General features: G+C 39.9%; 1 protein-coding gene across 1 annotated transcript in view; it reads left to right on the plus strand.

The window, feature by feature from the left end:
* Positions 1 to 13,632, plus strand: part of smim7 (small integral membrane protein 7) — a 52,841-nt gene that overhangs the window by 10,042 nt on the left and 29,167 nt on the right. The window contains exon 2 of the mRNA XM_063032414.1: positions 4,319 to 4,360. Within this exon, the coding sequence (XP_062888484.1) occupies positions 4,319 to 4,360 (42 nt within the window). The remainder of the gene's footprint in view (positions 1 to 4,318; positions 4,361 to 13,632) is intronic.

Here is a 13,632-nt window from a genome sequence, read left to right on the forward strand (position 1 = left end):
CTGACTCGGAAAGTGAATTCATTGATGGAGGAGTTGGGAATTATAGATGTCTGGAGGGAATTACACCCTACTAGTAAAGATTATACATATTACTCTTTCCCTCATTCAGCCTATTCAAGGATAGACTATTTCTTTATCTTTAATACAGATAGACTCAGGATAAAAAACTGTAATATTGCAACAATTGATCTGTCGGATCATAGCCCAGTCTCTATGTCTCTAATCCTGGAAAGGAAAACGAGGAAAACACTATGGAGGCTAAACTCACATATACTTAATAACCCAAAAGTAATGGAGAGATTAAGGGGAGAAATCAAAGAATATCTAGACTTTAATGACACAGGAGAAACATCACCAGTGATTTTATGGGATACATTGAAAGCTGTACTGAGAGGGAAAATTATTTCCATTACTACTCACATGAAAAAAATCAATGCACAAAAATTAGCAGACCTTCAAGGAAAATTAAAACAACTTCAAGTTGGAGATAGCAACAAAAGTAATTCAAATCGAAAACAGGAAATTAGGAAATTGCAAAGTGAAATTGATGATATTTATACGTTGGAAACTCAAAGAAATTTTCTTTACCTGAGACAAAAGAATTATGAAGTAGGAGGTAAATCAGCTAGAGTATTAGCATATAAATTACGAAAACAACAAGCAGACAGTACAATTCATAAAATAAAGAATCCAAAGACAAAGCTTGTGGAGAGTACAATAGGGAAAATTCAAGAGAGTTTTGAAACGTATTATCGAGAGCTGTACTCCCAACCCCGGGCCCCCAATGAGCCCTATATAGACAGTGTATTGAATTTTTTAGATCTACCTAAACTTACAGATTTACGAAATGAAAGTTTATTAGAACCAGTAACTGTCAAAGAACTGAACGTGGCCATCTCTAGGTTAAAGGCTGGAAAGTCCCCGGGTTCTGATGGGTTTACCTCAGAGTGGTACAAGTCCCTGAAGACACAGTTAGCCCCATTACTACTTAACACCTTTAATTGGATCTTGCAGAGAGGAGAAACTCCACCTTCCTGGAGAGAAGCGATTATTTCAGTTATTCCTAAAGAGGGTAAAGATAAACTAGAATGTGGCAATTATCGGCCAATTAGTGTTCTTAATTTAGATTACAAACTATTTACATCTATATTAGTGCGCAGATTGGAAAAGCTTTTACCTGGCCTAATCCATTTAGACCAGACTGGATTTATTCAACAAAGACAAACACAGGACAACATAAGGAGAACTCTGCACATATTAGAACAGATTAATAAGAACGAGACAGAGACAATGGTAGTAGGATTGGACGCTGAGAAAGCTTTTGATTCGGTTAGTTGGGCATTCCTATACAGAGTGTTAGGAAGATTCGGCTTTCAAGAAAGGTTTATTAAAGTAATTCAGACTCTATATGACAGCCCAACAGCCCGAATTAGGATAAATGGGGACCTCTCTGACTCCTTCATTTTAGAGAGAGGCACTAGACAGGGATGCCCAATTTCTCCTCTCCTTTTTGCGCTATATATTGAACCACTTGCCCAACTAATAAGACAGAGCGAAATCGTAAAAGGTATCAAGGTGGCAGGGATTGAACAGAAAGTGGCGTTATTCGCAGATGATGTTTTGGTCTATCTGAGTGAACCAGAAAAATCATTTATAGGATTGTTTACACTGTTGGATGACTTTGGGAAAATATCAGGTTATAAAATAAATGTAAAGAAAACGCAGGTTATGTCCCTAAATTATACACCATCCAAAAAATTGCAGGATACATACAATCTTAAGTGGGAAGCTAAATCATTAAAATATTTAGGAATAACCCTGCCGAAGGATCTTTCAACACTGTCACAGGTAAATTATGGGCCATTAATCTCAGAGATAAAAGCAGATATGCATAGATGGAATCTTATCCCCTTTTTATGTTTAATTTCAAGGATAAATACTATAAAAATGAATATTCTTCCTCGGTTATTATATCTTTTCCGTACTTTACCAGTGGAGGTGGATGATAATCAATTCAGGGAATGGGACAAATGGATTTCCCGCTTCATTTGGCAAGGAAGGAAACCTAGAATTCGATATAACACCTTACAGTTAGGGAAGGAAAGAGGAGGTATGGTTCTTCCTTGCCTGAGAAATTATTTTTATGCCTCACAGATAACCCCTCTGTTATATTGGTGTAATAGGGAATATAAGGCTAGATGGAAGGAAATAGAATTTGGATTAGTTGACAGTTTTCCTCTTCAGGCCTCAATAGCTGACAAAGGATTGATGGCCCAGTTGGAAAAATTTAATAATGCTTGGATAAATCTTACATTAAAAGTATGGCAGAAGATGGTTAATTCATGTGGAATTAATAACATGCTAAAACTCTTTAGATGGTGTGCATATGATACCGAATTCCTTCCCAACAGAGGAGATAAAAGATTTGAGCTATGGATAAAGAAAGGTCTTACAACCTACCTCTCATTTATAGATAAAAGAGTATTACAAAGTTTCCAAATCCTGCAGGACAAACATGGCCTAGAACATAATGATTTTTTTAGGTACCTTCAAATACGAAACTATGTTAACCAGAGTTGTAGATATACAGACCTATCAACAGTAGAATTAGAATTTTTCAAGATTCTGAATTCGGCTTGCAGTTCAATACCTAGTAAATCAGTTTCTCGCCTATATAATGCACTCTCCCATGCTAAAAATGTAAATACACTGTATATTAAAGAGAAGTGGGAGAAAGAAGCGGGGTTGGTACTTCCAGAGGAGGCTTGGGGGAAAATCTGCAGCTTTCAATGGTCCTCAACTAATCCTTTGACTTGGAGAGAACATTGTTGGAAAAACATTATAAGATACTTCAAGACCCCATATCAGGAAAAATATAAAGATACAAATGTGATGTGTTGGAGAAGGTGCGGCTCCAAGGAGGCAAATCATTTTCATATTTTCTGGGATTGCCCTAAATTAAGTCTATTTTGGGAAGGTATTCATAGAACATTAGTTAAGGTACTTAGGTCCCAGATACCTCTGAACTTTGAGACGCTCTATTTGGGGCATGTATTGTTCCTTGAACAGAAGGAAGATATAAAGTTGCTGCAGGCCCTCTTAGCGGCAAGTAAGAAATCAATCACTAGAAAATGGCTAAATCCAATACCACCTACATTAGAAGATTGGTACGAAATTATCTTGGAAATATTTAAAATGGAAAAGTTGACTTACTGCCTGAGAACTCAAAAAGAAACATTTTATCAAATCTGGAATAAATGGATTGAATATATAACCCCAATGCAAGCAGACTTTAGATGACTCCCCTAATGATTTATATTGCTCTTCTCATCAACACAGTAATATTGCTAACGTAAGCACCCCTAGTCTAAATGTTTGTTGTTTTTTTTTGGAAAATAGAGAATTAACACAAGTAAAGGGAAAGATTTGGGAAAGGGATTAAAAAAAAAGAAAAAATTAAGTAAATAAGTACATAGGGATTGGATAATTATGTCTGCGGGAAGGAACAAGCACGAACAAATTGGGATATAAACACCTACAATGGTTGGTATATAGGCTTGTATGCAACATTTTGGACCAGTGGAAATGGTCCAGAAGGGTTGTATGGAAACTATTATTACCATTTTTCTTAACAACTAATTTCATTACTTAGCCTAATAGGTTAGATTTACCACAGTACATAATTATCTATTTAAATGTTTATTTTCCTTTTATGTCATCTCAATGTGTACTTAAGAATGTATAAATAATTGTAGTTTTATACATATAAAAAATGGAAAAGGTTATATGTGTGTAAAAAGTACATGATAATTGTGAATTCCTTATCCAAATAAAAATAAAATTAAAAAAAAAGAAAATGGTACTTAATTTATTAAACAAAAATCGATGAATGCATTTTAAACAACCCTTGAAATGTGGTGAGTCAAACCTTCATGTCACACTTTGACGGACTGTACTCTGTGCAGACCTGATTAAATGTCACCTATTTATTACTCTCCATGCTGCCTGACTCACTGAGTTCTTTCAGCATTTTGTGCATGTTACTCTGTGTAGCAAATGTAACAAAAGTTCTAAATATTTGAGGAGTGTTTTTATTCTGTATGTAACTACAACAGGAAGCATCCACAGTAAGAGGTTACTTCTCCAGAGGTACGAAGCTTTCAGTCAGAAACTAAATGTAAACACAGGCATTTGTGCAAACAGTAGTAAATATGTTCAAATTAATAAACTGCAGCAGGCAAAGGGAAATGGTAAGGGTGGGCAATTATACAGGATAAATTTGCTTTCCTGTGTTTTCAATTAATTTATTCTCTTGCAGCACCTTGCTGATGAACGCAGGAGCTGTGTTGAACTTCAAACTGTGAGTATGAAATGATAGACGGGAATGAGTACAGGCTTTTGTGGCTGAATTCCATTTAATAGTTAAAAGTTGGAACCTAATAATTTTAGAAAATATTGTTGCCTGATTTTTCAGAGGAATGGGAAAGATGGGGCATTATACAAGGAGCCTTAAAATATACAATAAGAGCTTTTCAGTTGAATTTGGTATTGAAAGTCCATATTTAAAGGAGAACAAAATAATTGTTACTCCAGTTCTGATGCAGCACAATACAAAAACACTAAGATAAAGAACATAATAATAATAAAGCAATAACTACAAGTACATAAATTGGCTTGTATCCATTGATGTATGTCCATAGGGACAGGAGTGACTGACAGGAAATAAGCTGGTGGGTGGGGGTGTTGATCAACCTTATTGTTTGAGGAAAATAACTGTTTTTGAGTGGTAGTCCTGACATGGATGCTATAATTTCTCCCTGATGGGAGAGGGACAAGCAGTCCCTAAACAGGATGAGAGGGATGTTACCGGCCTTTTTCTGGCACCCTTCTGTATGGACATCCTTGATAGACTTGATGGATATCCAGTCCTAGATTAGTCAAGATTAGTGGATTTTCTTCCCTATGGACACCTGTAAACTAGATTGTTACCTTCATGGTTACTATCATCGTTGCCGACTTATTCCATTTATTCAATTAATAATCTAAGTTCTGTGGATAAACTACTTACCATTAGTGCTTGGTTCTGTGTAGCAGAACCACTTGTACGCTGCAAGCTGTATTTTTTAATGTTTATTTTGTCACAAGGGGCAATAACCATTTGGTTCTTTGCATGGGGTTGTTTCTTTTTAACAATAAACAACTGGAAGCTACTGCAATCAATCTATGTATGTAAACTATCTTATGTAGGTTTTCACAAATAGAACAGCGGAGATGATTATATTTAAGAAAAAAACTGTAGCAACTCATTTATTGAACACCAAAAACTGGACACAAAGCACACCAAAAGACCTTTATGTAATTACATCATCATGTCAGACCAGCCTCTTACAGTAAAAACCCCAACCCAATGTCATGAATTATGTACGTTTCCACCAATTACATTACCCTACAACATATCAAACAATGAGACTCTAAGTCAAGGTTTAGTACAACTTAATTTTTATTAGCACTCAAGGTTCACATTTGATTTACTGTTCCACTTATCTCTTGTACTGAATTGTAAGAATTTAATACAAGAAGATTAGAAGAAAAAACAAATGAAAGAAAGGCTGTAAAAATCATCAGAGCAATATCGATTAGATTGTTGTTTTTATTATGTTTCTTGTAGTTTTAGCTTTCTTTATGCTTGCTTAATGTTTGTATAATCACCTGTTTCTAGACTTCGAGTAACTTATAGTATATTTGGATCTATACTTCTGTATTTCTTTGTCTGCTAAGCTGAAGTCTGACTCGGTTAGTAGCTTCTAAACTGCTTTCTTATCTAAATTACTCAAACCGGTTTGCAGTATAAAGGGAAGCCATGTGCTCACATTCCTTTGTTACAGCCAGGTACCACCACTTACAGTTTGTTAAATTCTTTTATGACCTCTCTACCTTGCTTGCTGGTTAAGCCTGATCCTGTCTGACCTATACTACGACGAAATCTAATAAAACGGCTGTAATCATAAGATTTCTGCCTCATTCTGCTGAAAAACCTTCTGCACAAATCATCTCCAGATCTAACACCAGGAATAACCATAGCAATAAGGAAGCACCAAGTTTGGAACTCAGAGAATACTGCCACCCCCATTATAGTGAGCCTGGCGAGTTCATCTCATGTAGGTTGACTCCAAGCCATGAATCTTGCAGAAGTAATAAGATGGAACATTAAAGCAAATCTTAACTTGTTAGAATTCAGTGGTAGTCATTGCCAAATGATGATGCTGGTAATCATAAATGGTAATGCTTAAATAACTCAAGATCTAATTATACGAGCCTTGGTTGGAATCTCTGATCAACATATCAGTCGATACCATATAAGTAGGGTCAACACATTCCCCAAACATTCAGTTCTCATAAGTTCACATGTTTACAACATCTGCTGGTATGTACTCAAGGAGAATAGGTGTTCTCCTCCAAAAATAGCATGAGTAGTACAAAAATTACTTCTGTGCCATGCTAGAAACAGTCAGCTCTCCAGACTTTGAGTCCCTGTCAGTCTCTAAAGTCGTGTGTAATTGACTTGTCATCAAATGTACATGATTGATTCTGAAAAGGAAGGCCTTGAAAAGCACTTAGTGTAGCTGGTAAAGCACAACAATCTTACAAATGTGGGCTTTGCTGAGGAAGGACTGAGTTAATTTTACTTTAATGTAGTTAACATCTAGTTTAGAGTCACATTGCTTTGAGCTCTTCGTTTCAGTTGAAGTAGTAGACCAGAGGCTTTCGGATAGGCCAATGTTGTAATTGTAACTGGAAAGCCCAATACTTTACTAACTGGTCAGTTGAAATCATGTAGTCTAGGTGTTCAACAGGGAGGCTTGTAAATCAAAGAGATCCTTGAAATAAAGGCTTTGCTGAGTAGAGAGTTTTGCAGAGAGGTGCATACGCAGCACTGGCATTGATATGAAAGTGCAAGTCAGGTAGTTAATAGGTGAGTATTTCTGCTAAATGTCTACATTAAAAGCAGTCACAAAGTTGAACATGCTTAGAAACTGTTGGAAGAATTTGGAGGGGGAAGAAGTCAGTTGTTTGGTGCATTTTTAATAACTGCTTAAGGTCTACCCCTTTAAGAGGGCCACAACCTTGCCGTAGTTTGGAGTCTTGCATATCTCAATGACCTGGAGAGCTAAGTTGGCTGGAGTCTGGGCTTGTTGCTTTGACTTTTGGTTGGGTCACCCATGCCAGACAGTCCTCCAGGACTGCACCAGTCCTCCATGTTCAAGGGTTCAGCTCAGGGCTAGCAACCCTGACTGGCTAAAAAACTGTTTTGGAACCAGCAATGAAGACTCCTATATCTGACTATGGCGGTATTCCTGAGTCTCCACCTGGGACTTGCATGACTGACAGTAGTGAAAACTAAGAGGAAGCTACTGACATGATGAAAACTGCCAGAGTTGAAGGATCTCATTGCTGCCTTAAATGCCAGTGGCATAACAGGCAGTAAGTTAAGGTCTGTTGTACACCAAGTATAGACCAGTGGTAAAGTAATGCAAATATATATGAAAGAGGAAAATTTCGTAAAATAATTAAGTGATGAATTCGTACACATGAAGGATGGTAGCGCATAGTGAGTGTGCACAAAAGGGTTTCCTGTGATGGACAGGAGCTACAGGGAGGGAGTCACCCCAAGGCTACAGGAGACAAACAAATCGGTGAATGTCAGGAGAGGAAAAGGGGAGTGTTAGATAGTGGAGAGCACCCCTGTGGCCATCCCCCTCAACAATAAGTATTCCATTTTGAATACTGTTGGGGGTGGGGGGAATGACCTACCTGGGGGAAACAACAGCAGCCGTGCCTCTGGCACTGAGTCTGGTCCTGTAGCCCAGAAGGGTAGGGAACTGAAGAGGGTGGCAGCAGTTACAGGGGACTCTTTAGTCAGGAGGAAGAGAGGCGATTCTGTGGGCGCAAAAAGGAACCACAGATGGTAGTTTACCTTCCAGGTGCCAGGGTCTGAGATGCTTTTGGATGCGTCCACAGCATCCTGAAAAGGGAGGGTGAGCAGCCAGAAGCCGTGGTACGTGCTGGTACCAACAACATAGGAAGAAAGAGGGAGGAGGTACTGAAAAAAGAATAAAGGGAGTTAGGAAGGAAGCTGAGAAGCAGGATCTTAAGGGTAGTAATCTTGGGATTGCTGCCTGTGCATGGAATAGAATGAAGTGGCAGATAAATGCGTGGCTGGAGAATTGGAGCGGGGGCAGGGATTCAGATTTCTGGATAATTGGGACCTCTTCTGGGGCAGGTGGGACCTGTACAAATGGGATGGGTTGCACTTGATTCTGAGAGGGACCAATATTCTTGTGGGCAGATTTACTAGAGCTGTTGGGAGTAGCTTAAATCAATATGGTGAAGGGATGGGAACCAGTATGGTAGAGCTGAGGATGAGCCAGCAGGTTTACTAGTAGATGGAGGATGTAACATGAATGTAAGGAAGGACAAGCCAATGATTGGGTACAAATACAGAGAGAGCAAAGAGTTAAATTGTACCACAGAGACAAAATTCAAAAGCGTGAAGAATGCAGGACTGAAGGTGCTGTATTTAAATGTGCATAGCATGGGTAGCCAAGTGGTTTAGGCGTTGGTCTAGTGATCTGAAGGTTGCTAGTTCGAGCCTCAGCTGAGGCAGCGTGTTGTGTCCTTGAGCAAGGCACTTAACCGCACATTGCTCTGCGATGACACCGGTGCCAAGCTGTATCAGCCCTAGTGCCCTTCCCTTGGACAACATCGGTGGCGTGGAGAAGGGAGACTTGCAGCATGGGCAACTGCCGGTCTTCCATACAACCTTGCCCGGGCCTGCGCCCTGGAAAAACCTTCCAAGGCGCAAATCTATGGTCTCACGAGACTAACGGACGCCTGTAGCATACGGAATAAGGTGGACGGACTCGTGGCGCAGTTAGAGATTGGTCAGTATGATGTTGTGGGCATTACTGAGTCGTGGCTGAAAGAAGGTTATAGTTAGAAGCTTAACATCAAAGGATATACTTTGTATTGAAAGGACAGGCAGGAAGTTATAGGCGGTGGTCTGGCTCTGTTGGTAAGAAATGGAATTATATCTTTAGAAAGAGGTGACATAGGGTCAGAGAATGTTGAATCTTTGTGGGTGGAGTTTTAAAAAATTGCAAGAGTGAAAAACCAACATGGGAATCATATATAGGCCTGCAAATAGTAACCAAGATGTGAGGTTGAGATTGCAAAGGGAGCTGGAAAAGGAATGTAATAAGGGTAATGACACAATTCTAATGGGGGACTCCAGTATACAACGGGATTGCAAGCTGGTGTTGATGTCAGATTGGTATCAGATCGTAAGAGAGGGAATTTGTTGAATGCCTATGAGATGGCTTTTTAGAACGCTTTGTGCTTGAGCCTACTCAGGGAGAGGCTATTGTAGATTTGGTGGTGTGTAATAACCCAGATCTTATTAGGGAGCTTAATGTAAAGGAACCCTAAGGAGGCAGTGATCATAATGATTGAATTCGTACTGCGATTTGAGAGAGCATAACTCACATGTATTTGTATCACAGTGGTATAAAGGGAATTACAGAAGCATGAGAGAGGAGCTTGCCCAGGTGGATTGGAGGAGGATATGGGCGGGGATGATAGCAGAGCAGAAGTGGCTGACGTTTCTAGGAATAGTTTACAAGGTGCAGGATAGATGTGTCTCACAGAAGAAGTAATTCTCAAATGGCAGGGGTAGGCAACCGTGGCTAATGAGGGAAGTGAAGGACTGCATAAAATCCAAGGAAAGGGCAGATAAGGTAGCAAAACTGAGTGGGAAGTTGGATGATTGGGAAGCTTTGAAAGTCCAACAAAAGGCAACTAAAAAGGTATAAGAAGCGAAAAGATGAAACGTGAGGGCAAACTAGACAATATAAAGCAAGATATTTAAAGTTTTTTTCAGTTATATTAAGAGTAAAAGGGAGGTGAGAGTTGATAATGTACCACTGGAAAATGATGCTGGTGAGGTAGTAACAGGGGACAAAGAAATGGCAGATGAACTTAATGGGTTACTTTGCATCTGTCTTCACTGTAGAAGACAATAGCTATGTGCCAGAGGTCTGTGAGTGTCAGGAAGCAGGAGTGAGTACTATTGCTATAACAAAGGAAAAAGTGGTAGGCAAACTCAAAGGCCTTCAGTTGGATAAGTCACCTGGGGTAGATGGATTACATCCCAGAGTCCTGAGAGAGTTTGCTGAGGAAACTTGATCCTGGCATGGTCTCAGAGGACTAGAAGATTGCAAATGTCACTCCACTCTTTAAGAAGGGAGGAAGGCAGAAGAAAGGAAATTATAGGCCTGTTAGCCTAACCTCAGTGGTTGGCGAAAGTGTTGGAGTCATTTATTAAGGATGAGGTTTCAAGGTACTTGGAGACTAATAATGAAATAAGTCAAAGTTAGCATGGTTTCTGTAAAGGGAAATCTTGCCTGACGAATCTGTTAGTTCTTCAAGGAAGTAACAAACGGGGGCAAAGAGGCAGTGGGTGTCATTAATTGGATTTTCAGAAGGCGTTTGATAAGGTGCAAGTACATGACAAGATAAAATCCTATGTCTTTACAGGAAAGATAGCGGAATGGCTGAGAGGCAGTAGGCAGCAAATGGGAAAAGGGCCTTCTCTGGTTGGCTGCTGGTGACTAGTCGTGTTCCTCATGGGTCAGCATAGATATCGCTGCTTTTCACATTGTTTGTCAATGATTTAGATAGTGGAATTAATGGCTGTGTGGCAAAGTTTGTGTATGATACAAAGATGGGTGGGGAGGTAGGTAGTGCTGAGGAAGCAATGTGATTGCAACAGGTCTTGGACAAATTGGAAGAATGGGCAAAAAAGTGGCAGATGGAATACAGTGTTTGGAAATGTATGATAATGCATTTTGGTAAAAGGAACAATAGTGTAGACTAATATCTGAAAGGGGAGAAGGTTGAAACATCAGAGGTGCAGAGGAACCTAAGAGTCCTCGTGCGAGACTCCTGGAAGATTAATTTACAGGTTGAGTCTATGGTAAAGAAGGCAAATACAATGTTGGCATTTATTTCAAGGAGAATAGAATATAAACGCAAGGAGATAATGCTGAGCCTTTATAAGACACTAGTCAGGCTGCACTTACAGTATTGTCAACAGTTTTGGGCCCATATCTCAGAAAGGATGTGTTGCCATTGGGGAGAGTTCAGAGAAGGTTCACGGGGATGATTCCGGAAATGAAGAGGTTAATAACGAGGAGCTTTTGGCGGCTTTAGGCCTGTACTCACTGGAATTTAGAAGAATGCGGGGATGGGGGATCTCATTGAAACCTACCGAATGTTGAAAGGGTGGATGTGGAGAGGATGTTTGCAATGGTGGGGGTATCCAGAACTAGAGGGCACAGCCTCAAAATTGAGGGGCGACCCTTTAGAACAGAGGCAAGGACAAACTTTTTTAGCCCGAGAGTAGTAAATCTGCGGTGGAGGCCAAGTCCATGCTTATATTTAAGGTGGAAGTTGATAGTTTCCTGATTGGTCGGGGTATCACAGGATATGGCAAGAAGGCAAGTGTATGGGGTTGAATGGCATCCAGGATCAGCCATGATGAAATGGCAGAGTAGGCTTGATGGGCTGAATGGCCTATTTCTGCTCCTATGTCTTATGGTCTTAATGCAATGGGATCTGGGGTAAACACATCTACAGTAAATGTTTGAGCTCAGTATATCAGGAAGGGAACAATTACATGGATACTTTGTCCCATGAAGTTCCCATTTCCCTTAAAATGGGATGTTCTGCTTCAGACAGAGGTGAGCTTGTGACTCAAGTGAGGGAAATCAGCGGGCTGAGAAGGAAAAAGTGTAGGAGCCTCAGTGTCCTCAGTTGAATTGTCTGCAGTGATGCCTGGTTTCGTGTCTGTGACTCACATTTGTGAATGTCAGTTCTGAAGCTATTGCTTACTTTTATTGTTTGCACGATTTGTTTTTTCTCTGTATATTGCATGTTTGACAGTCTTCTTTTGTTTTAATGGGTTCTATTGGGTGTCTTTGTTTAGTGTCTGCCTGTAAAGAGATGAATCTTTATAAAGTATACATACAATGATAATAAATATACTTCCGAGCTTTTTTGTCCAAAGAATTTGTTGTTTTATCAGCTTCTTCGGATGAACTGACTGACCATTACATTGTGATACCAGAAGACCTTTAAGTTGGAGGACCAAACAAAAATTAGTGGTAGTAAGGGGGAAAAATAGTAAAGGGGACAAACGGTTCATTATAGCAAAGAGCAAAAGTCCAGAAAGTCTGCTGCCTGCTTGGTAATTGTTCAGGACACTTGCTCAAGGCTGCTGTGGAACATGCAGTGGAAGAGGGAGGATCCAATCATTGTGGTGTATGTATCAATTTCATAGGTAGGACAAATAAACATGTTCCTCGAAGTCAGTCAGTCTGAGGCCCTAGACATGTAATTAAGAAGTCTTGTAGCTTAGACACAGGTCCTTCAGCCCTCCATGTTCACATCAACCAAAATTAAAGGCAAAGGACCTCATATGGAAGAAGTGTAAAGTTCCTCAGTAACCAAACAGTAGAACCAAGAGTAAAGGTAGAAATAATGGGAGCTTATCAGAAAAGTATGACAATGATCATGTGGATCGTAAAGTACCTACAGTGGAAAGGGTAATTGGACAAAGGAAATCTTGATTGATTTGTGGTGTTTTCAAGATGGGTTCATAGAGCAGCGTGTTCTGTAGCAAACAGAGTGGGGTGTGCTAGATCTGCACTGAGGTTAATTATTGACCTCACAGTGAAGGTGCCCTCAGTAGCAGTGATCATAATACTACCAAATTCTACTATTTGTTTTGATGGAGAGTAGAAAGGGTTTAAGATGAGAATCTTAAGCTTATTACAAGTAAACAAAAGCAGAGCATGCTGAAGTGAACTGGCATATTGGCCTAAGGGACCAGTTAATCAAGATGTGTTGGCGGCAAGCAAAGAACGTAGAAATCTACAGCACATTACAGGCCTTTTGGCCCACAGTACTGTGCTGACCATGTAACCTACTCTTAAAAACTGCCGAGAATTTCCTTGCCACATAGCCCTTGATTTTTCTAAGCTTCATGTATCTATCTAAGAGTCTCTTAAAAGACCCTGTTGTATCCGACTGTACCATCATCGCTGGCAGTGCATTCCACACACCCACCACTCTCTGTGTGGAAAAACTTGCCTCTGACATCCCCCTTGAACCTACTTCCAAGCACCTTAAAACTATGCCCCCTCATGTTAGCCATTTTAGCCCTGGGGGAAAAAGCCTCTGGCTATCCACACAATCAGTGCCTCTCATTATCTTATACACCTCTATCAGCTCACCTCTCATCTTCATCTCCAAGGAGAAAAGGCCAAGTTCACTCAACCTATTCTCATAAAGCACAATCTCCAATCCAGGCAACATCCTTGTAAATCTCCTCTGCACTCTTTTCTATAGTATCCACATCCTTCTTGTAGTGAGGTGATCAGAACTGAACACAGTACTCCAAGTGGAGTCTAACTAAGGTCTTGAACATTATCTCATGGTTCTTGACCTCAATCCCGAGGTTGATGAAGTCCAACACACCACACACCTTCTTAACAACACTGTCAACCTGCATAG

The sequence above is a fragment of the Mobula hypostoma genome, chromosome 24, assembly GCF_963921235.1.
Source record: "Mobula hypostoma chromosome 24, sMobHyp1.1, whole genome shotgun sequence".
Lineage (NCBI taxonomy): Eukaryota > Metazoa > Chordata > Chondrichthyes > Myliobatiformes > Myliobatidae > Mobula > Mobula hypostoma.